Source organism: Coturnix japonica, chromosome 5 (assembly GCF_001577835.2).
Source record: "Coturnix japonica isolate 7356 chromosome 5, Coturnix japonica 2.1, whole genome shotgun sequence".
NCBI lineage: Eukaryota > Metazoa > Chordata > Aves > Galliformes > Phasianidae > Coturnix > Coturnix japonica.
The window spans coordinates 35,759,656-35,784,158 of record NC_029520.1 but is presented as its reverse complement, the minus strand read 5'-3'; the positions used below and the strand labels follow the sequence as shown (position 1 = coordinate 35,784,158).

The 24,503-nt window shown below is 43.1% G+C and overlaps 1 protein-coding gene across 2 annotated transcripts in view; it reads right to left on the bottom strand.

Moving 5' to 3' along the window:
• Positions 1-713: 713 nt before the first annotated feature.
• ADCK1 (aarF domain containing kinase 1) overlaps positions 714-24,503 on the bottom strand; it is a 74,139-nt gene continuing 50,349 nt past the window's right edge. For both annotated transcript variants that reach the window (XM_015865225.2, XM_015865226.2), the window contains exons 6-11: positions 22,770-22,928; positions 18,421-18,537; positions 6,589-6,738; positions 6,147-6,344; positions 2,253-2,446; positions 714-1,724 (exon numbers count right to left, since the gene is read on the bottom strand). In XM_015865225.2, the coding sequence (XP_015720711.1) occupies positions 1,556-1,724; positions 2,253-2,446; positions 6,147-6,344; positions 6,589-6,738; positions 18,421-18,537; positions 22,770-22,928 (987 nt within the window). In that variant the 3' untranslated portion in view covers positions 714-1,555. The remainder of the gene's footprint in view (positions 1,725-2,252; positions 2,447-6,146; positions 6,345-6,588; positions 6,739-18,420; positions 18,538-22,769; positions 22,929-24,503) is intronic.

Below are 24,503 nucleotides of genomic sequence, written 5' to 3'. Positions count from 1 at the left end.
ACTCTCAGGCATAGCCTTAGTGATAAAATAAACCTCAGCTGAACCTGAACAAGCTTGCTGGCAGTGAAGGAAGATTCCCATTCCGTCTTTGGTACTCAGAATAGAGCCCCTTTTTCACTAAGACAGCTGATGAAATAGCTGAAATGACCTCACCATCCACCTCCATCTTGCTGGCTAGAGGAATCCTTGCAAGCAGTGGGGACATCTCCTAGGATCGACTAAAGAGATACCTCTGGGCAAGACTTCTTGGTAACCATCCCACAGCTGTAGTGAGAGCCATCAGACCTGTCACTTGCACCACCGAGCAAGTGGCAGGTTTTCATCTGAGGCAAGAGCAGAGAAATGTCACAGGCAATGACAAGGCAAAATGTGCACCATGGGGATGGTGACGTCTAACAGATGTGCTGCACCACACTTCTGCAGACAGGGACGAGGCAGGCATGGTATGGATCTGGGTGGCCAGGAGTGGCGTGTCCTACCAGGGGGATTGTACCCACTCCTCCACTCCATCCCAACATACCTGATGCAACAGCAGAGGATCTGGACATGGAACAAATCTATTGAGCACAGGAAGGACCAATACAGCATTTCATTTGCCTTGCAGTTAACAAGCACTGCCTTGCATCGCTCACTTCATGGAGAAATGTAGACAGGTCTGAGGTTTGAGGTCACAATATCACCCTGAGTGCAGAGCATAGCATCCTTCCTACAAATGTTTTTGATGCAACACATTTATTTTGTTGTGTGGCAGCATCTGTACAGTATACATACATTACCAGCAGCTTCAGAGACCTGAGTTGTCCTTCCTCTTGCTTTCCCTGAATTTAGAAAAAAAGGTAGTAGCACTGTCTCTTTCTTCATTCCAAAAGCATGGAAACAGGACTGGAAAAGTCCAAAACCACACAGTCACTTGCCGACAAAACAAGAGATGAACCTCAGGAAGCCAGGGTTCCAGTCCATTGCTCTCACAGTCACGGTGTCTTAGTGCTGGAAGTAAAAGCCATAGTGGCAGCTCTCCACAAGATCTCACTTCTCTCTGTGAAACTCTCTGCACATTTGAGCAGAAGTTAGACTAGAGAGACTCTGCAATAATTAAAATAAATCATAATGGAATTTAAAGCGATGGAACCTCTCTTTTTGAGGGTCAAATAAATGTTTTGGGGTATTTTAGGCAGGGCAGTGATTCTCTCAGATTTTGTAAGATTGTTTAAGAAAGAGACTACAAAAGTCTTTTGCTTCCAGTGCAGTACCACTGGAATCTATGTGGAATTTCCCCAGCTCAAATGGGGATAGAAAGTACTATGCCTTTCCTGACACACAGTATACCACACCTTCCTTTCCTAAACTATAAAGCAGCAGTACCCTCATACCTACTCCACCTCTTGCTGCCACAGAGAAAGCTAATGCTGTAAGCAAAGACACTGCAGCATGTCACAAGGAGCAAGACCGAAGAATAGCCCACAGAACAGACAGAAACAGTCATAAGGGCAAATGTGCCGTGGAGAGTAGAAGTGACGGCGGGAACACTTAAGCCTCTCCCACCAGTTCATATCAGTTACGTGAAATGGTGCATCCGACTCAGGAAAACAACAACCCAGTTTCCCAGACGAGACCCTTTCAGCCACAGGAAGAGTTCATACAAGTTGATTTGCCACAGGCTCAGTGCTTCTGTGAGTGAGATGTGGATCCTCCTGTAAAGCGAGTGACTTTTGCTCCTCTGATACCTAAAATGAGAGAAACAGCTGCATTAGATCCAGCAAGACACAGCCCAAAAGGAAGATGGCCTATCCTGCCATTTCCTTCTGTACAATCAACCCTTCCCCAGGGGAGTCAACTGTCCCACTCCTAGATAATCACCAGCTGTCACATCTCCTAGGAGTACAAATTTTCTCCAAACACAAGTTCCTGAGGAATTGGAATCTTGTTTTCTTGCACAAATCTGGCAGAAGAGACAGCGTGCTTCTGAAAAAGCTCAGTTTCCTTTGTGCTGCACACAGTGAGCCCAGGCCATGGCATCCTCCATGCCCAGCTTCACTTCAACAGGGACAGGTGTGTAACCCTGCAGCCTTCGCTGGCTGCACATTCATAGCAGTCCAGCAATCCTGACACATTATTTGCTCACATACTTTGTATGAGACCGGTCCCTTGGCCTGTTGACCCTGGGATCCCCCTTGGGCCACAGAGAGCAGCCAACCCTCCATTTCTGGAGGCTGCTCTGTGCCTAGACTCTGGTGTCTGGAGAAGAGACTTACGTGGACACAGCTCTGATGCAGCAGCGAGACATGTTGAGGAAGGAACTGGCACTGGCCCGTGTGTGCAGAGCTGACTCAATTCCCCTTAACAAGTCATTGGTCTTTAGCAGCAGCAGCATCTGGCGGGGGACATTGTTGAGGAGTTGGGTGATCTGGGGTAGGTAAGCAGCAGCGTTGGACCGGATCTCCACATCCTGCATACACAGCCAGGTCATGGCAGGGAGAAAGGATAGAAAAGCTGAGAGTGCATAGGAAATCCATGTCCAGACATAGCTGAGTTTTGGAAGAAGGAGGCAGCATTTTACTAGACTATGACTAAGGCCAAGTACTAAGGAGCTCTTCCTGCTGTTTAGCTGCAGACATCTGGCTGTCCCAAGCACACATGGCATAGGCACAAATCACTCTTGCTATATCCCACCTGCCCTTCAGTGCGATAAGGCCCCTTCCCCTCACTGGCAGCATTACCAGACTCTCAGGAGAACAAAGAATTTGCTGCTCAGTTCTTCACCCAAGCAGCCCACAGCAATCATGTCTGATTATCAGCCTTACAGCTTTCTCACCGAGCCTCACTCCAATAGACCCAATGCTGGCAGAGCTCCAGGTACCACAAGACCACCTGGGAAGGTGGACGTACTGCAAGAACAACCAGGCTGGTCCATTTCACATGCGTTTTGCTGTCCCATGAAACTGAGGGCTTTGTGACTTACTGGCAAAGCTATTTCCAAGGCCTAATTTAGTCCCTGTTCTCAACATCCTTCACTGAGTGAAGGTGAGAAAGCATTATGCATACCTTCATACTAACCCAAAATATCATAAAAGTGTCATCTGTAGGACCCTTGGTCTGACACACCTACATCTTGTCTCGCAGCAGACATGATCAGATACTGAAAGAAGTACAAAAATCAAGGCACACACAGAGAAATCTTTCATGTTCTTTGGCTCCCCAGCCTACAAAATACATTGTAGATGTAATCCCAAAGTAAGATCCCTACCTAGGATGGCACAGTCCAGCAATTACTGACAGGCTTGAACTCTATAAGGTAGCTTCTATTGCAGCATGTAAGACAGTCAGCCCTCTGCTTAGGGCGTGCTTCTTCCTACATCTAACAGCTCCACCATCACCCCAGTAAATATAGGGCAGAATGGTAGATCTGATTCTATATACACTGTGCTCTTACCTCTTCCTAGAGAGGCCATGACATGAATCGGTAAAACCCCAGAAAAGTCCCTGAAATACCTGAAATCGCCAGAATCCAACAGGACAGATGCAGAGAGTAGTAAATGACTTCTTAAAGAGAGAGAGGATCCTTTGTAAGGAAGGGAAAGGATTGCTAAAAAACACTATTTCCTGTCAAATGAGGGATGGTGTGTACGCACTTCATGATATGGAACCTCACACTCAACTTTTGCAAACTTCAGACTCAACACAGAAGAAAAAGCCCACACAAAAGCACTATGTAGGCCATGATGGTCAGAGGTCTATCTAGCTCAAGCACCACCATGGTTGCTTTGCTTAGGTGTTGACAAATAAATTGTAAATGATGTCCTGACTCTATCACTGACCAACACACAAAGCTTCAGCAAGAAGATGCTTAGTTCTCCTAAATGTTGAAAGTTTCATTCCACTATTTGTTGGCAGAAAATTCTCTGCTGATATTCATTATCCTCGCCAGCACCACAGCAGAGGGTACTTTATCTTCCACAAAGAGGTTTTGTTTTCTCTTTCTTTTCTTTTTATTTTTAGCTCCAGCTGTTTGTACACATCACAAAGCAGCCACATGATCTGTCATCAGAACTGTCATTTTCTGTCAGGAGTGAAGTCTGTGCATGGAGGAAGAAATGAGCTGTGCCACAGGACCTGAGAAAAGCCCCTTGGCTGCAAACACAGAGACGGCTGCGGGATGCAGCAAAAGACAATCATAAAATCTGATGAGATAGAGCTAGCAGCCACCCTGAGCAGTCAGCTGCCTGCCTTAGCTTAAGGCATGAACAACTACACCTATAGCTATCCTCACACATTTGCTCAGCCTGCCCTTAAAGCTCGCCAGTGATGTGACCAGCACCCTCCGCAGACCATTGCACAATATCTCACTACCCTTCCCATTAGATCTGGCTTTTCTTATGTTCTTACCCAAATCTTCTTAGCTGAATGTTATGCTCATTACTTCCTGTCCTGTTTGCAGCAGTCTTTAACAGGCTGAAATCACACACATATATTCTCAGCCTGCACTTTTTTAGACTGCTTCTACCCTGACTTACTTACCTCCTGAATTAAATCTGCTTGACCACCAGTCCCAATAGCTTCCCACTGGCCTCTCTCAAGCTCCATCAAACCTTCCCCCAGGGGCAGTGCCCCAGACTGGACATAGCACTGCAGCTAAGATTTTGTATCAGAAGGGTTTACTAGTCTCACAGGTTGTTCTCCTGTCAATCCATTCTCATGCACACTCTCACAAGCTGATGGCACCTGCCAATAAGAGCCAATTGGTTTTCCCTGCTGATACAAACTTTCAAATTAACCTCTGAACTAAGGCAAACAGCAGCTCATTTCCTAATGCCACAGTAAATCTGCTCAGCTCCCCATTATCTGCTACAGGATTATCCAGTTTCAGCATTAATTGTGTCATCTAGGCAGAAGCAAGAGAGCTGGCTCCGTACAAGCAATCCAGTTCTGACGAAGTTAGTTAGCCCACAAGGCACCATGTGGCCATGGTTATATCTCTAGCATAACTTACATAAGCCAGTTTAGGATAAACAATGCTTACTAGCTCAGATTCAACACTGGTCTTGAAGTAAGTACTGTGTTGGCTCACTTTGGTGCCTCTAAATTTTTTTCTGGAGCTACCTGCTCTAGAACTCAGCAGACTAAGCACAGATCTGCTAAACAGTCATTAAATTATTTCTAATATGCACAAAATTAACTTAGTTAGGAAGCAATCAAGTTACCAGGGGCGTCCCTTTACCCAAGGTATCTGGCCTACTCATTACTGTGCGTAACAGCAAGCCAGTAGAGCAAATTCTGCCACATCCATCAAAATGAAATGCCAACCCAAAGGACTTTCCAGAAGAGAATTTAAGAGAACAATATTTTAATGCTACTTAAATTATTTTCATCCTATCTACAACAAATGCATGCAGATAAGAACAAACCATAGAATGCAGCATGTTTCTCCCTTCAAACATGGAGATCACATCAGTATATGCTCACCTCTAAAAAAAGCACAGCTGGCAGGGGCTGCTACTATTCTTAAGGCATTGTGTGCATGTAACGAGTGCTAGGAGGTGTGAGAAGGATCCCAGCATGTGCAGATAGGAAAGGGGGGGAGAATGTAAGTGGCAATTTCTGAGATTTGTAGTGATTGAGTTGACAGAACCTGCAGTTAAGCAACCTTGACTTCAAGTTAATAGGTTTTCTGATTGGGAGGTAATTTCCAAGGGTTTTTAGGAGTTTGTATCAGTGCTGATAGTCATTTACATGAATAGTGATAATGCATTATCCTTCTCATGTCTTCTTCCCACTAAGCCTTTATGTCTCCTCTGCCTCATCCTATCCTCCTTGCTGGTTGCCTGCACAGCTGCATTAAACATTTCTTTTCTTTTCAAGAAAAGGCTGATTTGCCTTCCCAGAACTGGTGAACACTTACCCATTAAAATATTACACAAAATTTAAGCAGCCCATGATAAGCAAAACCAGGAAATTAAGTTCAGCCACTATAACACACTGCAGAAAGATTCCTTGCTTTTTCCAGCTCAGCTGTCAATGCAGAATTTGCCATAGAGCTGCCAAGGGTTTTCCAGTACCACTGTGGTACCAGCACTGAAAGTGGTTAGAACAAGGGAAGGTACCCAAGAAGAAGGAAGGACTCCCAGTATGGAAGGGCCCATGGGTCCTACCTCGCTGGCTGAGACTGGTGACTGGCCAATTCCCCTGTTGACAGACTCCCAGGACCTGGCGGTGAGCATGCAGGCAAACAGAGGGTACAAATCCCCTGCACCGAGCCGCCGGCTGTACTTCTGCACCCTCTTCATGTCAGCCTTGATAAGGGCCTGCCAAAGGCGACAGTAGTCCATGCGGAATGATTCACTCAGCACCTGAGGAGAAAGACATAGTCCCTCAGAAGTCCACAGAGAAGGACGGAGGAGGAAGAAAACTGTGTTTCCCAGCCATGCCTTACCGGGTGCGTCAGAGACAGGAAGTTTCCTTGGAGAGTTACAGGAGAAATAGGAAAAAATAATTCATACAGGCTTCAAGGAGCAACAGTGTAGATGGTTATGATCTTCCAGCCTGATATTCAAGGGAGACCTGCAGAGCCCTGGAAACCCCTCAGTTACATACCTGGTAGAGTCCATGGTCCAGGAGGATAATGTAGGCCTTGCCAGAGTCTGAGCACTTCTTCACCAGCACATTGCCTGGGTGTGGGTCACAATGGACAAAGCCATTCACAAAGATCATTTCACTGTAGAGTTTCCCCAGGTTGCGAGAGATCTGTGATGAAAGAGGAGCTGATCACACAGTGCCACTCACAGCAGGGTGCCTGCCAAGGACAGGAGCAGTCCCTGTATGACTCTGCAGGACTAAAGGGTTGGCACAAGCCAATGTCCTTATGCTGTCGTCAACTGCAAAGTGATCAAGGGGGTTTAGGGAGGGATCTACACAGGGGGTAACATGAAGATGTTTGTGGAGTCAGAGGTTATTTTGGCATAAGAAAAAAAAGATAAAACATCTATGGGTATGAATAAGGCTTCTGGTAAGGAGGAGGAAAATGAGATGGAAGACACAGGTGGATGAACATCAACAGTAAAGGCATGGAAGAAGCTGCCGAGAGGGGTTGTAGGAAGACTCATGTTTCCACCCATGGATGATAGCAGGAACCAAAAGTAAATGGGTGGAAGGAGACTCAGCCTATCTGCTTACTAGAGCAAACGTGGGCTCCCTCTGCTCTCTCTCCATCACACCATTCCCCACTTACCCTCTTCCTTTCTTCTGTCCTACACTAAATGGATTTATGATGTCTGCGCAGATGAAGCAGCACAGAAAACCTGTTTAAATCATCCTACCATTGCTGTGTGCTTCCATGCCACTGCTCCTCACCACCCTGAGATGTTATTCAAGCTAACAACCTCCTAGAAGCAAACAAACATCACTAGGGCCCCAGATCAATCCCTCACCATGGTCACACCTCTCAAAAGAAGCCTCTCAACCCTGACATTCCACTGCCAGGCCTTCCTGCCACCCGAAAGTGGCATAATGCTCCACAACTGAGTGCTGAACAAGCAATTAAAAGACAATCATTATAAATGATCAACCATGGCACTAGACACACAGTGTAAGCAGCCTACAGACAGCTGTCCCCATCAGCAGAGGAAATGTTATACTAACAACAGTGTGTCCTGCAGAATGCTTGGCAGCCAGGCAAGGTCTTGTTTTACCACATACAATATGCAGCAACCTCTGAGAAGAGCACAGTGACTTCCTCTTTAGGTAGCCACAGAACAATGCCACACTATTGCATCAGGACAAAGTATGTGAAACTCCATGCCACAGCCTGGAGAAGAAACTGGAAGACCACCAGCCATCAAGCTAAAACACCATCTTTATGAGGAACGCTCTAGTAAATACAAAAAACAGAAGAATAAAAACTGTTCCTGCAGGACACCAACAGGAACAGCTGTAGAGCCAGGCTGGAGAGCCCCTCCACACCTCAGGTGGGAGCTGAAGGCATTAGAGGATCATGGCAAATGCTGCCCTTACACAAATCGGATAACCAGGTGGTAAATCACAGTCACGCAGTTCCCTACTTCCACATAGGTATTACTGTAAGTTCTGATGGAGGGGAAAATGTTTCCCTTTCTGAATTACCAAGGATGTGCCAGTCTTCAGCCAGTCATTTATTCACACAGACTCCAAGAGACCTGCAACCAGGAAAAGTGGACTCAGACATCATGACTGCATAAAGATGCAGGGAAGATGTCCCCTCTTAAGTCACCATCAGCAGACAGGCTACATATCTGGGGTCATAGCCTTTTGCAGTTCATAAAACAACACAACAGAAGCTCGGGGACCCCACCTTGAGGTGACCTTAAGCATGGGTCACCTTAGAGGGGTCACAGCCCTGCTCATATCCACAGACTAGGTGATAAGTACAAGACAAACTTCCCTCTCCCTTCTCTACCATACTTACATTTACTTCTTCCCTATAGCACAGCCTTGAGTATTTGCAGTAATTAATTCACTGAAAATAAACTTCATGACTTCTTCAAGAGAGAGGAAAGCATTCTGCAGAATTTAGTTAACATACATGAGATATGTTACAGGGAGTTGTAACATAGGCATATAAAACAGTCTTTAATTCAAAAAAAGGAAAAAAAAATACAGTAAGAGATGGAGCAGCCCATTAAAGTACTTCAGTCTATTTTTGTTTGCTGACATACCTCCAAAACTGAAGAAAAATTAATGTAAGATAGAAGATATGAATGCTTTTGAATTTTTTATATATATATATGTATATATATATATATATATATGTATATTTCTAGAATCTATATTTCTAGGGTTTAGAGTGCAAAATGTGAATAGCAATCTGTCATTACAACTCGGGCAAAAAGTACTCACTTATAGAGGAAGAAGTAACTGCAACCCCTTTACATACATTAATTGCAATATAGCCCCTTAAGTTTTCAAAGCATGTTTTACACATGCTATATATGACTTCTGGCACAGAGGTTTCATGTGTCCAGTTCTGTAAGACTTTACCCACATAGCTTCATTTTCTGTACATATTTATCTAATACACGCTTGCTGAAGGACTGAAATGCAGATATTCTGACAGGATTCCTAGACTTAATCCATTCTAAGTGAAAAAAAAAAAAAACCTTAAAAAAACCCTGAATTTTGTTTTTCCCAGTTCCCCAGCTTTCTATTTCTACATCCCCAAAGGAGCGATGAAAGGGGACCTGGGCAAGGTGTAATTTTTGAATATACATGGGAATAAGGTACTTAAAACATCTGTGGAAAAACAGTTGGAAGAATCTGTCATCTAAGCCATCATATTTCCCATACATGCTGACCTCTGTTTTGCTTTCTCTAGTACAGTACTCCATCACTATTGGCCTTCAGTGCACTCTGACTGAAAACACCACCGGATAAATAACCTATAGGGAATTTATTCTGGAAGAATGCAGTCAGGTGAAATGAGAAAACAAACACATGAAAACCTCTACTCTGGTGAAGAGAGGAATTCAGCATGCATTTAGGCTGTGTGAGACCTTGGGGTGAAGGTGCAGAGCAAATTAGACAAAAGGTTGCAATGATTTACAGTAGCAAAACCAAAGTAAACACACAGAGACATTTTGTTATGACAGGAGAGGTCATCATTCCTCTCCGTGATTGTCATGCAGCATGAGGTCCTTATGATTACCAGGGTCTCCCAGCTTTGCTCTACTGTGTAGTAAAATAAATAAATAAATAAAATCACCCTTGGAATCCTGCATTCACTTCAAGACATCTCATTAACAGAGATTCAGACAACACGGAATGAGTTTACAGAAAGCAAATAAATGAGCAGCATGCATGCAGGAGGAATTTACTTAGGAAAAGGATTAAAATAACTGAAGATTCTGAAGTTGGCGAAGGAATAGCAGAGGAGAAGCACTCAACAGAACAATTTTAAAAGGTTTGAATACCAAAGAAACAGAGGCACTTGTAGTGCTGAATGTGCTACAAGAAATATAATCAGGTTAAAAAAAATGGGGTGTTATTAAGAATGGGAAAATTCAGACATAACATATAAGAAAAACAACTATGCTTGTCAGCAAGCAGAGCTGAGCTTGATACATCAAGATGACACCAGACTCTGGCCAGAAGCATGTCCTCGCCTATTGCCATAAGGCATGTTACTGCTTAAAAGACGTTCAACTTGTCCACCTGTGCCGCAGCAGAACATGATGACTATAGGCACCAACTGAGCCTGCGTATTCACCAGCCAACACAAAATGTAACCTCCCATCACCACGATACGTGATGTGACCATTACACTGTGTCAGGCAAGCTGCACGTTTTCAACCCATTGCTTTCTTTTTTGAAAAAAAAAAATGTAGCTGAGGAATAAGTAAATTGTATGAGGGCTGCTCTAAAATTAATGCCTCTGGTTTTGTTATGCTGGCCTATGATGTCAGAGGCAGATGTTGGTGGTATGGCAGTAGAAGTTGAACCTTCCTACCAATATTCTGTTACGTGTTTCTGCTGGGCAACAGATGGCAGCAGAGGGGCAGTCTGACAAAATGGTGCCAGACAGGAAAGTTTATGAAGCAAAAGTGACATTCATTGACACTCGCTTAACATTTATGGAGCTGAAATAGTGGATGTGAGCATAGTGATGTGGAAGATGGTGCAGATTTTTACAAGCACAGCATGCACACTCCTCTTCATCATTGGCAAAAATGTATTGCTAATAGTGGTGACTGTGCTGAAAAAAACTTGATTTGCTGCTGAGAATTTGTTCTATGAAACAGTGCAAATGTGTTCTTTGTATTTGTTGTGCTTTCCATGGAAAGTGACCTATGCATATGACAAAAAGGAGAGTCCGAACCTCCATCAAAAAGGATGGAGTGACAGATACATGTGCATGGAATGTTCATTTTATGGGCACAATATAACAAGGATGCCAAGTGTCACAAACTGTCCTGCTTGAGTTACAAGCCAATACAGAAGAAAATAAGAATGCAGTACAGACATCAAGGATTTCCCCAAAATGTGAGACTAATTTCAATCATGTCCAGTTTATGTCCACTGCTTCCTTTCCTATCAAATTCCTTGAGTTTAATTTGTCCTCTCCCCCTACAGTGTGTTTACCAAAACAATAATTATTAGCATATGTACAGCATGAATACAGCCTCATTTCTGCAGAATGTCCCTTTATTTGATGTGTTGAAGGAGTCAACCTACCTTTAACACAGTCACACCATACTGGAAACACGCACTCTGCCAACTGAGTAATATCCCGAATTTAATTCTAATATGTCACTTTCCTTTGATGAACTCCCAACATTTTTAAGAAACTCTTCTCATTAGTTTTAAGAGTATGGCTTTTCACTGGGTATTTCTCATTTTTATCCCTTTCTATCACTTCAGTCCTCAAGGCCTCCAAGTGCTATTGCTACTTTAATCCTTTTCTATAGTGACAGAACCTCCCAAATTAGCGCCATCTGCAACCTCCTTCAGAAAGTTCTGCACATGTCAAGGTCATTACTGAAATTACTAACAAAATCAGCGTGAAGGGCAAACTTCACAAAGCTCAGCTATTGTAATATTTTCCCACAACTGCCTCTATCCATTTCCTACCGACTTCGTGGCTTCCCCACCTTACCTAGTTGTCTGACTCATACATAGCACACCAAGTGCTTTAGCAAGTACACCTACTGCATTTCTGTCACCTAATTCAGAGGACCTCAAGCTGCACGACTGCACATATAGCAGCAGCGATGTATTTCTTCTTGTACATATACATAGCTTTGAAGCTTTGCTGCCATCAGAATTAACCAGCACTGCTGGACTACAGGTGACAATTTGGAAAGCATAGACAGCATTCTATCCTCATGTTTCCCACTACTTGATGAACTTGCATTATATCCCCTTGCATCAGCTCCATAGAAGCAAAACTCCAGTCACACACCAGCCCCTGTAAGTAACCTACATCTTAGCAAAACAGCACACCCAGCTGACAGAACCACAACAACACTGGAAAGCTCATCACAAATAAATACCCTTACAAATATTAGGGCAATATGCTTAACTATCAAGAAAAAAAAAAACAAAAAAACCCACAAGTGAGTGCAAATTTAAGCCTATGTATATCCCCCCTAGTAACAAGATGGCACATACATCATGTTCACTGGTAGCGGCAATGCAACCAACTGGCTAGTGGCACCCAGCAGGAGTCACTGATAGTCTCCTGGCCTCCTGACCAAGCTGCAGAGGTCCTGGCTCCATGGCACCAACTGACACGAAGATGAAGGGCAAAGAAAAAAAATCTTGTGACATGGTCACTGCAGAGCAGTGCCTGCCCTGATAAGACCCACACTGCCTCATAGGGCACTGTCCTTTCCTGTCCCACCTCCATTTGTGACTGTCTCTTTAGATCAGGAGCAGATACTAGTCTCTGGCCTTAATTTGGCTGTAATATTTGCCAATTATTTTAAGAGATGGCGACACTAACTTCTATTGATCTCATTAAAAGTAAAGGTCGTTGTGCAGCTCATTTCTCAGGGCTCAATATTACCTCCTCAGGCCAAAAGAATAGCATTGATTTTGGAACCTTAATCGAAGGTTAATTGGATTGAAGTGTGTATTGGGTTTTTGCTTTCTTTTGCTGTTGTTATTACGGCCATCATCTACAGGTTTGCTTAATCCTGCCAGGACAATCCTGCCCAATTAAACTGGTGTCAAATTAGCAAAGGGTGTGGATGGAGAATAGCTACAATTTGGAGCCTGCTTTTTGTCTCTGCTCTGAAATGGCTCCTTTCCACAGAAGATTAGGATGCTCACACAGAAGAGATCCTATTTCACACTTTGTCTTTCATGATGCAGTTGTGATGATCTAAACACGGTGCTCTGTAATGCAATACCATCACTATGCACTGCTGGACATATAAGTTGTCATTAAGACATGGAAGCATGCTCTAACCTCTCTCTTGACCATCTTCCTCACTCTTGTGCCATCTTCCATAGCACATAAGTGGAGAGAATTATTCAGACTTACCTGGCCAGGAAACTGAGGGATTAACTTGGAAAGTTTCTACAAAAAAGATTGGTTGGTGTTTATCTAATTGTTACTTGCATATTTGCCAGACCTCAAATGGCTAGGGGGTTCACTGACTTGGCTTCAAATGTAGTTGTGTTTCCTTGGATTTAATGTAAAGCATCTTGCTGAGATTCTTGAGTCATATACACTTGATTTACACTGATGATTGAGACTGACTTTCAATGACAGAAAGGGTTGCATGTAATTTAACTCTTTATGTGGTGTCTTCTGCATCTCCCTGGATTAAATCAGCAGACGCAAGAATAACCATTTTCCCCAGGAACTCCATGCTCCATTTCATCTAACCCCTGAGTTTTATAAGCACAAGTACTTGAGACATAAGAGTTTCCCACACTTGCACTGACAAAGGGATTCCAGTCTAGGAAATCCCACTTAAATTTTGGCAGCTTCCAGACAGCAGCTCTGGCCCCTGGGCAGAAGGGTAAACTCCACACTAAAAGCACATTTTAAGTTGCAACACTGTTAACTATCTGAAGGTGGTTGGGCTCTTTATCAGACTAATAGATACTGTTGCAGAAAGGATTCTATTAAGTAATGGAAGGAAGCAGAAATCCACAAAGGATGGGGTGACAGATGGCAATAATTGCACACTGTAGCTCATCTTAAGTACTTTAGCTGTTTGCTTTCACTTCTCAGCTGGACAAAACACTGACTTCTGAATCATCCACAGACCGTGAACAAGCTCTTAGCAAGCTGAAACACACAACATCATTTCCTTTCCCTGACTCAAATGTAAGCCACAGCCATCATAGGGAACACCTCCTCCAAGCAATTAGAAGAGAAGGTTACCAGGAGTAGTCAACATGGATTCACCAAGGGGAAATCATGTCTGACAAACCTGTTTGCCTTCTATGATGTCATTACCGACTGGGTAAGTGGGGGTTGTGGATGTTGTGTACCTTGACTTCAGCAAGGTGTCCGACATCATCTCCCACAACATGCTTGTAATCAAACTTAAAAAGTGTGGGACATATGAGTGCATGGTGAGGTAGATTGACAACCGGCTGATTGGCGCATCTCATCAGCAGAGCAGAGTCTGTCTGGAGGCCTATAACTAGTGATGTTCCCCAGGGGCTGGTGCTTAGTCCGATCTTGTTCAGCATCTTCATTAACAACCTTCTGACCCAGCCGCCTCTGCTAAAATAGGCTTTTAGATACTCAGGTATCTAAAAGAATGGACAGGGTGGACACCTATGCAGCAGAACAAAGATAACATCAAGATTTGTACATGGACAAAATCTCTCAAATTGATCAGATAAAATCAGAATGGGTGCAAAAGAGGCATTTGTGCCACTTGGATCTTTAGAAGTTTGTGCTCTGCTCCCTTCCTCTCTTGTATACAGTATACTACAAATATGCAGAGAGAGCTCCACAGACCATTTATCCTTCTCCGCTCTACTAAAATCCTCAAAATGTATCTTCCCAGGCAAGAATGTAAATAATGTCTTGAGAAAAGAATGACTCAGTTTCCAAGTGATGCCTTTTTCAACCCTGCTATGGCCTAGACTTCTCTCAAATTCATACCAGCTTATTTCTTTGTAACTTCCCTCTTCAGCCTTCCATTCCACTGTCAATATCCTGCATTCTCATCCTCTGCTACACTTGCACATGAATAAGTAACTGTTACACAGGCAGATATTTCAGTGTTTGCACTTGTCTTTAGAAATCAAAGCCTTCTCTGATTAAATGCCATTACAGTCCAGCGCTTGGATGGATCCAGAGAGATTAATGTGCTCTTGGGCAGCTTTAATGATAATCCTGCTACAGACGGTATTAAGTAAATGTCAGTAACCTGGTTTGAAGGGAGCTTTCACCTCAGGGATCTTTTCCATTTAGAGAAGAGAAGCTCAGCTTGATTTCAAGGCTGCGCTGTCACAAAAGAGAAATCCTGCTTACTGAAGACTCCTCTTTCTCTGCTCAGTAAAACAAAATGGAGTAAGATGATAGAAGAGTTGATAAATAGATTGAAATGATATATGGGGAACTAATGCATCTTTTGAAAGCAAAAACTGGTGTTTAAGTTTTCCATAGTTTTGGAACTTTTGTTGCCTTCCCTCCTCATGTTCCTTTCAGTGCTTGCTGCCTTTTGCTCATTTTGCCACCATGCCATGAAGTTCCTTACCCAACGCATCAACAGCAGCAGCCAATACTGGATTTTGGTCAAATCTGTCCCCAGCTGTTGCACCTCACACAGTTCCTACCTCATCTTCTTGTGGCCATGGTAACAGACCTTATACCTCATCATACGTTTCTGACAGGGGATGGTGCCCTCTCTTTTGTACTGTTACTTTATTTGCAATCAGATAATCATTAATTTGGAGAGGTGGGGTGAAAAAGAAAGGAAGAACAGCTCAGGACAGGTACTGAAACAGTTCGCAGAAAAACTGTGATTCTACCGCTGAGATGAGTAACATCACACACCTGACAGACTACCAGAAACCTCTGTGGCCTAAACTTTGCCACAGTAAAAACCTGTTGATAACTTTTTTTTTATAATTACATTTTTTACAGCATAGTAAAATATGTGGTTTCATTGCTGCATGGAACCTATTCTGCCAAGACATCACAAAACAACCTTTCCAGCTGGGTGGGTGAACAAAAACAAGAGCTCAATTTTCACTCTAAATCTCTTCTATTAAAGCAAAGGCTCCTGAAAGTTAGAAAAAAAAAAGTGAAAACAGCTTCTTCTGTACTTGATTTTGACATATACTTCCAGCTAAACACCCCATTGAAAAGCTGAAACCATTGAGTTTTCCACCCTGGCTGGCTGGAGAAACCCCAGAAGACTGCCAAGAATGCACTTCCCTGGGCTTCTCCAGAGAACTTTGCTACCTCCAGAAGTCTGATAAAATTCAAGCAACCAAAGTCTCAAGGAGATCTGCTGGGCTGGTGACCTCAGTCTCAGAATGGATCTGCTGTCCAAGAACTTTGAGGAAGCCCTGCTCATAATGTGAATGTAAATATTGTCAATATTTACATTTACAATAAAAAAAGTCCTCCTGCTAAGGCCTTTCTGACTACTGTGAGGCTGGATATTGAGAAATACTTAGTTTTGTATCTAAGTGCTGTGGGCTACATTTGACCTTTGCCCATATAGCAGAAAAAAAGGACTTATGTAAGATATATTTTCTCAAAGAAACAACTCACTTTTGACCAGTTGTTTTGTCTGGGAGAATGGAGCTAACTGGTTGTTCTGCAGTCAAACCAGGCTTTTTAAATTTCAGATGACGGAGAAGTCCACCAGCTATCATGTTCTTCTGAGTCATACAATGATGCTCTGCAGACCAGATGCATCATACAGGAACCTACCTCAGTAAATATAAAGGAAGATTATCAGCACAAAATAGATACAGAGAATCGTGTCTACCTCTGATCAGCTGACAATCATTTCTCTGACTCCCTGATGGGAGAGAGGAGAAAAACTAATGACCAAAATGTTCCAAATGCTTCCTGAAGGAGATGTGAAAGAAGACAGACTGCATTATATACAAGTAAGTCATTCAAGAAGCCTCTTTAATGAAAATTGATCAGACATCTTTCAGAGAAGATAAAGTCATTCACTATTGTCCATTGACCTTGACTTGTTCATCATAAGTAGAATGGAAAGAGAAACTCAGAGTCTACTTTAACCTTTGAATTTTCTTTCCTGTATTTCAGTGGAAAAACAAGAAAAGGTGCCTGTCTTTTCCTGCAGCAGTTACTAGAAAATATTTTATTGGCTTCTGCTGGGTGCAAGAGCAGAGAAAGAAGTGTTCTATACAGAGAAAAAGGCAGGTTGCTTAGTCCTCCACCAGAAATCTTTCTGATATCATGGTGACTCAGAGAAGCAACTGAGAAGATACATATAACATTCTCTCTTTGTGAGGCATACCAAACTCACTTTTCCCTTCTCCTGAAACATCTTTGATATATCTTAACCAATGTCACAAGAACTTTGCCATAGCCAGAAAGAGGAAGCAGAAAGGAATAAGAGTAGAGAGAGAGGAAGCATTCAGATGTGAGAATTAAGTGAATGGACAGATTAAGTAGAATTGATTTTGTTAGCCCTTTAATAGCCAATCAACCAAGTGTAGCTTTGAGGTTCATGAATACGGCACAATGAGAAAGGCAAGAAACACTGCCTCAGTCAGCATTCACTGACCAAGAGAGGTGGTGTTCCACATTGTTGACTGGCCCAAAACTGTTTCCTCAGGCACCTTAGCTTTCTTGCAAGTAATGCTTTGTTTCCTCAAGAATCTCTTAGCCACAGAGAATCCAAATCTTCCAACTTAATGCTACACAAATTATCATATCCATCCGAGAAATGTGGCTTCCTCAGGGATGAAATCTAGCAGCTGTCTAATCATAGAATCATCGAATCACAAGGTTGGAAAGGACCTACAAGATCATCTAGTCCAACCATCCTCCCTTTACCATACCTACAGAAAATCACTAAACCATATCTCCTAGCTCCCTATCCAGACACTTCTTGAACACTGCCAGGGATGGCAACTCCACCACCTCCCTGGGCAGCCATTCCAGTGCCTGACCACTCTCTGAGAGAAAAGGTTCCTTCTTATGTCCAGTCTAAACCTCATCTGATACAACTTGTGGTCATTTCCTCGGGTCCTGTTTGTTGCCTGGCAGAAGAGGCCAAGCGCCTCCTCATCACAACCTCCCTTCAGGAAGTTGTAAAGTGCAGTAAGGTCTTCCCTGAGCCTCCTCTTCTCCAGGCTAAACAATCCCAGCTCCCTGAGATGCTCCTTATAAGACTTGTGCTCCAGATGAGCACAAAAATGAGAGGCAGGAAAATTACACAGCAGTCTAAGACCAAGAAACAAAAAGAAAACTGTATTGAGTTATATCCAAAAGAAAGAGGAAGATTTTGGAAAGCAGAACTGAACAACACACAGCAGAATATTATGCAAAACACAATGGGTCAAGCCACTCTAGTAACTATGATCACACAAGACCTAGAATTTGTGCCTCGTAATGGGTTACAAAAGCTACACCCCATGCATTTGCCCAAGAGAAAGTTAATGCTGAAGAAAGCGCAAGGAAGAAAAGAGACAAAAAGATCAGAATATGAAGGTGCTCTATTAGGATAACAGGAACCATCATGTTGGAACAAAACTTTGGTGTTCAAAATGTAAAAGCATGGTTATTACTCTGAAGATCTCTCTAGCTGTAGAAGCAGTAGAATACTGTTCCCAAAAGAGATTATATACATTTCCAAAAGCAGAACTGAGATCTTTCAGATTGATTACTCTCTTCATACCTGTATATGTTCCCTTTACTTCCCTTCCTGGCCTATCAGCATTGGTCTAACATTGCCCACATGCTCAGTTCAGAGGCAGCTGAAAAAATACCTCATTGACATCAATGCCATTCTTCTCCATGTACGCCTTGTCATTCACCTGTCCCCCTTCCATGAACTCCATGAGAAGAACACGCCTTGTTGAGAGCTCCCAATAGATTCTGGGGACCTGAAATCGGAATAGGCTTTGGTCAGACAACAGGCTTCCTTTGGAAGGAGAACATACCACATACAGTTCAGAAAAGGAGTGAAAAAGCAGGAAGTTGAAATAAGGACTTCTTTTTTCCTGAGCACAACATAGGTAAATCCCATCTAATGGCACTGCAGGTCTCTTCCCTAGGACAGCTGTAATGTGTGCAAGAACAACACACCAATACAACAGTAGAAGAGCCTGCCTGTGGAACATTTCAGGCACCACTCTATGAGATTTTGACCTCTTCCCACACCCACTACTGTCTGATATCTCTTCTTTATCTGTTTTACAGCTCCTACAACTGGTTTGCTCAGTGCCAATTGCAAGTTTCTAAATCACTTGGTGCCTTTAGACAGGATCTCCTTCACTACACACAGGGCTCACTTATGCAGTTCTAGAAAGGATAAGCCATCGTCATAAATTGCATCTCAGCAGTGCTCCTTGGAACATGAACGCATTTGAGCTGACAAACCCCACGTACTTAGGCCATCTGCAATCAAACTGGGAGAAAAATCAAGTGCCACAAATAAAGGGCTTGTCATAGAAACCCTGGGATGCCCGTAACTATCTTATTGCCAGTGTGACACAGTAACAAGTGTAAAATGTCAAAGCACTTTTCATTCAATCTACAGTAAATCAGACTGAGTGAGGTCTAAGTAGGAGGCTCTGTGTCATAGAGGGATGTAGTGACGTAGTATAACAGAAGTCTTAACTCAGGCAGGCTCCCCCATTTCCAGTCTCTATGACAAATGCTTTCTGTGCTGAGGCTTCCACTGTCAAAAGAGTGATATTACTGAAGTCCCCTTCAGATATTCCTCACATCGTTGCACTTCCAGTGTCTCAAGCTGTCCATATTTATCTTCACACACAGGAGAAATCAGAGGGGTACATTCTATCATGGACATAAGAGAGCTCCATCTATTCCCATTACTGTGCCCCCGGTTCATAGAATGATAGAATTGTTTGAGATGGAAGGGATCTTTAAGGGTCATCAAGTCCAATTCCTCTACAACAAACAGGGACACCTACAGCTAGATCAGGTTGTTCAGCACCATGTCCAGCCTGACCCTGAAATGTCTCTGGGGATGGGGCATCCACCACCTCTCTGGGCATCCCATTCCAGTGCTTCACTACCCTTAGCACAAAAAATCTTTTCTTTACATCCCCTCTTTTAGATTGAAATCATTTCCACTTGTTCTGTCACAACAAACCCTGCTGAAGAGTCTGTCCCTTTAATTCTTATAGCCCCCTTTAGATACTGAAAGGTTGTTCTAAGGTCTTCCCACAGCCTCTTCTTCCCCATGATGAGGAGTCCCAGCACTCTCAGCCTGTCCTTGTAAAGGAGGTGTTCCATCCCTGAATCATTTTTGTGGCCCTCCACAGGACATACTCTAGCAGGTCCACATCTCTCCTGTACTGAGGACTCCACATCTGGATGCAGTATCCCAGGTAATGTCTCACCAGCACAGAATAGGATCACCTCCCTTTACCTGCTGCCCATGCATCTATCAGTGCAGCCTAGGATACAGATAAAGCAGATACACACTTTGGATCCTGCAAAGAGAAAGATAGTTACGCATCTCCCTCTCTTTACCCACATGACTTAGATTCACACACTTCAAGAGCCCAGCACACTGGAGTAGGGTGGGAAAAGACAAAAAATGTTATCCATCCAATATGGGGGGAAAGAAGGGAAGGGAGAGGGCCCATGGACCCATGTCCTGGAAAAGGGGAAGGGAGAAAAGGGGAAAAAAGGTAGGGAGATGGGCCTAAAAACAGAACAGCAGCAATGATCTGAGGAGGAAAGTTAATTTACTAAATATGATATTGGAATGCAAGATAACACAATATAATACAGTATAATTAGAATTGAAGCTAATAAATCAAATAAAATGAGCAAGAGAGTGTCCAAAACCAAAGGCCTTACTCTAATGCTGAAGACAAGATGGCTAGGGAGCACAGACACAGAGACAAGCAGTGAAAGAAGGCCGTATCTCACGACCTGCAAACAGTTTTATCTTTCCTACTAACAGAAAATGGAAACAGAACAGTTGAAGTCTTCTGGGAGATGTAGTCCCTTCTCCTCTTCTGAGGACCAGATACCCAGAAATATCAAGAATCCATGGAACTGGAGCATTAACTCTATAACTCTCAGCGCGCTGCATGATGTTATGATGCAGTATACCAGCAACAACAATCATAAAACCATGACAGAATCTAATTAGCTTTAATGAGGCCAAGTGAAACACACTGCATTTGTCTTATGGGTGGTGATGCACTGGAACAAGTTGCCCAAGGAGGCTGTGGATGCTCCATCCCTGAAGGCATTCAAGGCCAGACTGGATGTAGCTCTGGGCAGCCTGGTCTGGTGATTGGCAATCCAGCACATAGCAGGGGGGTTGAAACTCGATGATCATTGCGGTCCTTTTCACCCCAGGCCATTATACGATTCTATGGTATGAGTACAGAACAGGGGAAGAACTCCTCCTCTGTAGAGAAGGATTTGAGGGTCCTGATGGATGGAAAGCTGGACACAGGCCAGCAGTGTCGTCTTGCAGCCCAGAAGGCCAATGGTATCCTGGGCTCAATCAAACCTCCTGCCCAGTGAGGTTGTGGATGACCGTTCCCTGGAAGCATTCAAGGCCAGGCTGAATAGGGCTTTGAGAAACATGGTCTAGAGGGAGGTGTCCCTGCCTATAAGAGGGTTGGAAATAGGTGATCATAAAGGTCCCTTCCAACCCAAACACTGTGGCTCTCCTCAGACCAAAATCCTACCACATAAGTCCCATACAGCAAGCTGCCCAGCTTATCTGGATGTCCACTCTTTGCAGAGTTAGATTCACGAGAAAGCAAACAAACTCCCAAACAAGAAGTCCCTGAGTCCCTCTAGATGCTGTGGTCTGCCTCCTAGGCTCACAAATCCTCACTGCCTTAGATCATTTCAGATGACACTCATTCTTGTCTCAAGATTTACAGGAGCAAGACAAAGGGCTTATAAAGAACCATCTATGTTCTTAGAAATACCTCTCTCACTCACAGGTGAATTCTTCAGTGATTTTTTTTAATTACTCACAGATGCTGGGGTGTAATGCTAGCACATGGAAACAATTTATCTCTGGCTTTAAAAGCTCAACCAGGTTCACAGCACAAAATCCACTTCTTGGCTTCCTTGCGTGTTTAGGAAAATTAATGATACAAGAGCCCGATTCTTCTGTTGCCTTTGGGTGATGAACACGTCTCTGAATTGGCAGGTCAGACAGGAGGATCCATTATTTAGCAATCTTGAGCCATTTGTTATTGTTACACATATTGATATCATGATAGCTCCTTAACCCAGCACGAAAGTGATTGGCCGTCTCCATGGGGATTTACTTCACAGTCTCCTAGTTACAGCTGCAACGGATACAGCTCACCAAGGTACATCACTTCTGGTAAGTGCCCACCCAGCAAAATCATTGGCCTTTGGCACTCTGTAGCCCTGGCAGCTTTTAGCTATCTGTGTTTCCGGAAAAGCCACTTGCTGCCACTGAGCTTCAAAAGGGCTGCCCCAAAGCTGGTGACAAGGAATTGTAGCCTTTGCATGGAGGAAGCAAGGAGAAAATAAACACATAGGTCTGTAGAGGCTAACAAAAACTCAGTTCAATTCAGACATCTACCACTTCCACCTTAGGACTTCTGCATAAACAGGAGGTCAAAACCTTGTGTTAATGTCTGTATGCAGAAGGGTCCAAAAGAATAGGGCCTTTTTGCAGTCACTGGGTATGTGCAAATGCAGTTACGTCAGTGACTGTGGCCACAGGACTACAAGCACTTGAGCATACCTGGGTATTTCCAGGATGCACATAGCAGAAGCACTATGGGTGCAGCTTTGTTTGTGAATGAAGGTAACAGGAACGCATTAGCCATGGATGCGTATGCACAGTGTATGCCTACTTCCAGAGAAAGAATATACTGTTTTGAAGGAGGAAAGATACACGCAAACATGTTTCCTCCTGAAATATACACACAGTACACTCAACTCCTCTTGACATCCTCAGCTTCATTCTAGTTTTGTGGTCCATATCAGCAGAGCAATCTAGGAAGAACACGAAAGGACTGAACACCATTCTCCCTCCATACAGTTCCTCCAGGTGATGAACGAGGTGCATGAGGGATGTAAAGTGAGACTACTAATGCACATACATAAATGGGAACACATATTCCCTCACCTTCAGGAAGTCAAAGTTCTTGAGCATCTGTGCAACCTTTTCAGCGTTTCTGCCCTCGTTGAGGAAATCCAATTCCAAAGGCAGATTCTTTTTTGCTTCTTCCACCAGCCACATGAACTCAAAATCTGGAAAGATCTGCTTCACAACTAAGAGAAGAACCTGAGAACAACAAAACAGACAGTCAGCCACACTCCAGCTCCAAAGCCACACAACTACCACAGTGCTGAACTGGCAGCTACACAAAGCAGATGTTGTTTTGACAGGATTATTCCATGTGACTTACAAAAACTAAAAATAAAGAAATCCACCCTACGTACTTGTAGGGTTTCTGCAGCGTTATAACACAATATATGGCTTCATGCCTTGATTCTGCAATACAAATTTTGGCTTGCCCTTCCACATAGGCACATCTAGGAGTGAAATAATTGAACAGACAAAAGAGCAGCAGCCAGAACCCATCTGCTGCTGCCTAGAACTGAGTGAGCAAAGCCCTGGAAAAGTGAGGACAAAACCACATCTTTCCAAGAGAATAGCCCAGCAATTACTTTCAGTTGAATCTTTAACTCTTTTAATTCTAGAAGTCATTGTTTGGCTTCATTGGAACAGTTCTCAGATAACGCAGAAGAGGAATATGTAAAACTAAGATTTTTCACCTCTATGTTACTACTAGCAAAAATTTTGCTAATACAGAAAATCCATCTGGCAATTCAGAGAAGACAGTGAAATTCAGATACAGGGAGTAAGCAACATGCCTTTAAGTGACACTTTGGTGGGAAGTGAGTTGCCTCTCAGAGACAGCAACTTGAAGATAGCATCCTCTTCTTAAGGGAACTAGGCAGCTTCATATGGCTTTGAAAAGACCAGTTGAAATGACTCTGGAAACATTTGTTTAGGGCAATGTGTACCAAAGAAGCCAATAAAAGGCAGTCCTTCCTGAAGCAAATCAAGATTATGTGTCTGGATGGCATAATCACAGCTGCACAGCAGCCAAAAATGCTTTCTATTCAGATGAAGGACCAGTTTCTCAGCCAGTGTCACAAATCTACAAAAGCTGACAATTTGCACCATACATTAAGGAAAACAAAAAATAAATCTTTGTGTTTTTTTTTTTAACTACTGAGTCATAAAACAAAAATAAATCTTAATTTACTAACTTTATCTCACTCATTCTGTATGTCCACCTGAAAATGAAAACAAGCATGCCGTTGTGTTCCTGGACAGTTTTCTTTCCTAGATTTCCACCAACAAGGTGGGGATTCCTGTGCTGCAGGAGAAACATGAAAACATGCACAGAAAGCTGTGATCATTGAAATGTGTGGCAAGAAATAAATTCGTGAACCATCACTGCCACTGTTCAGTTGTGTGAAAACATTTATTCTCCACCTCTCTCTCTACCTCTCTTATCTAAATGTCAGTTCCAAACTCAGTATTCCTTTAAAGTGTAATCACCAGGTTCCAGACACTACTGAATGATTTTTTTACTGTTATATCTAAACGCATAAATCCTTACAAATTTATGTCATCCAAAATGAAATGTAACCAATAATCTTCGTGAACATGTACATAAACTTCATAGGAGCTAATGATGTTTGATGTGAGAAAATTCAGACATTGTTTTTGCTTTCTTTGAATGCTTTTTAGAATCAATTTGCCAACTTGTCCATCAGCAGTGACATACTTTAAAAATATTTGGCTTGTCACTTTTCTGACATCTGTCTAACATATTGTTCTGAA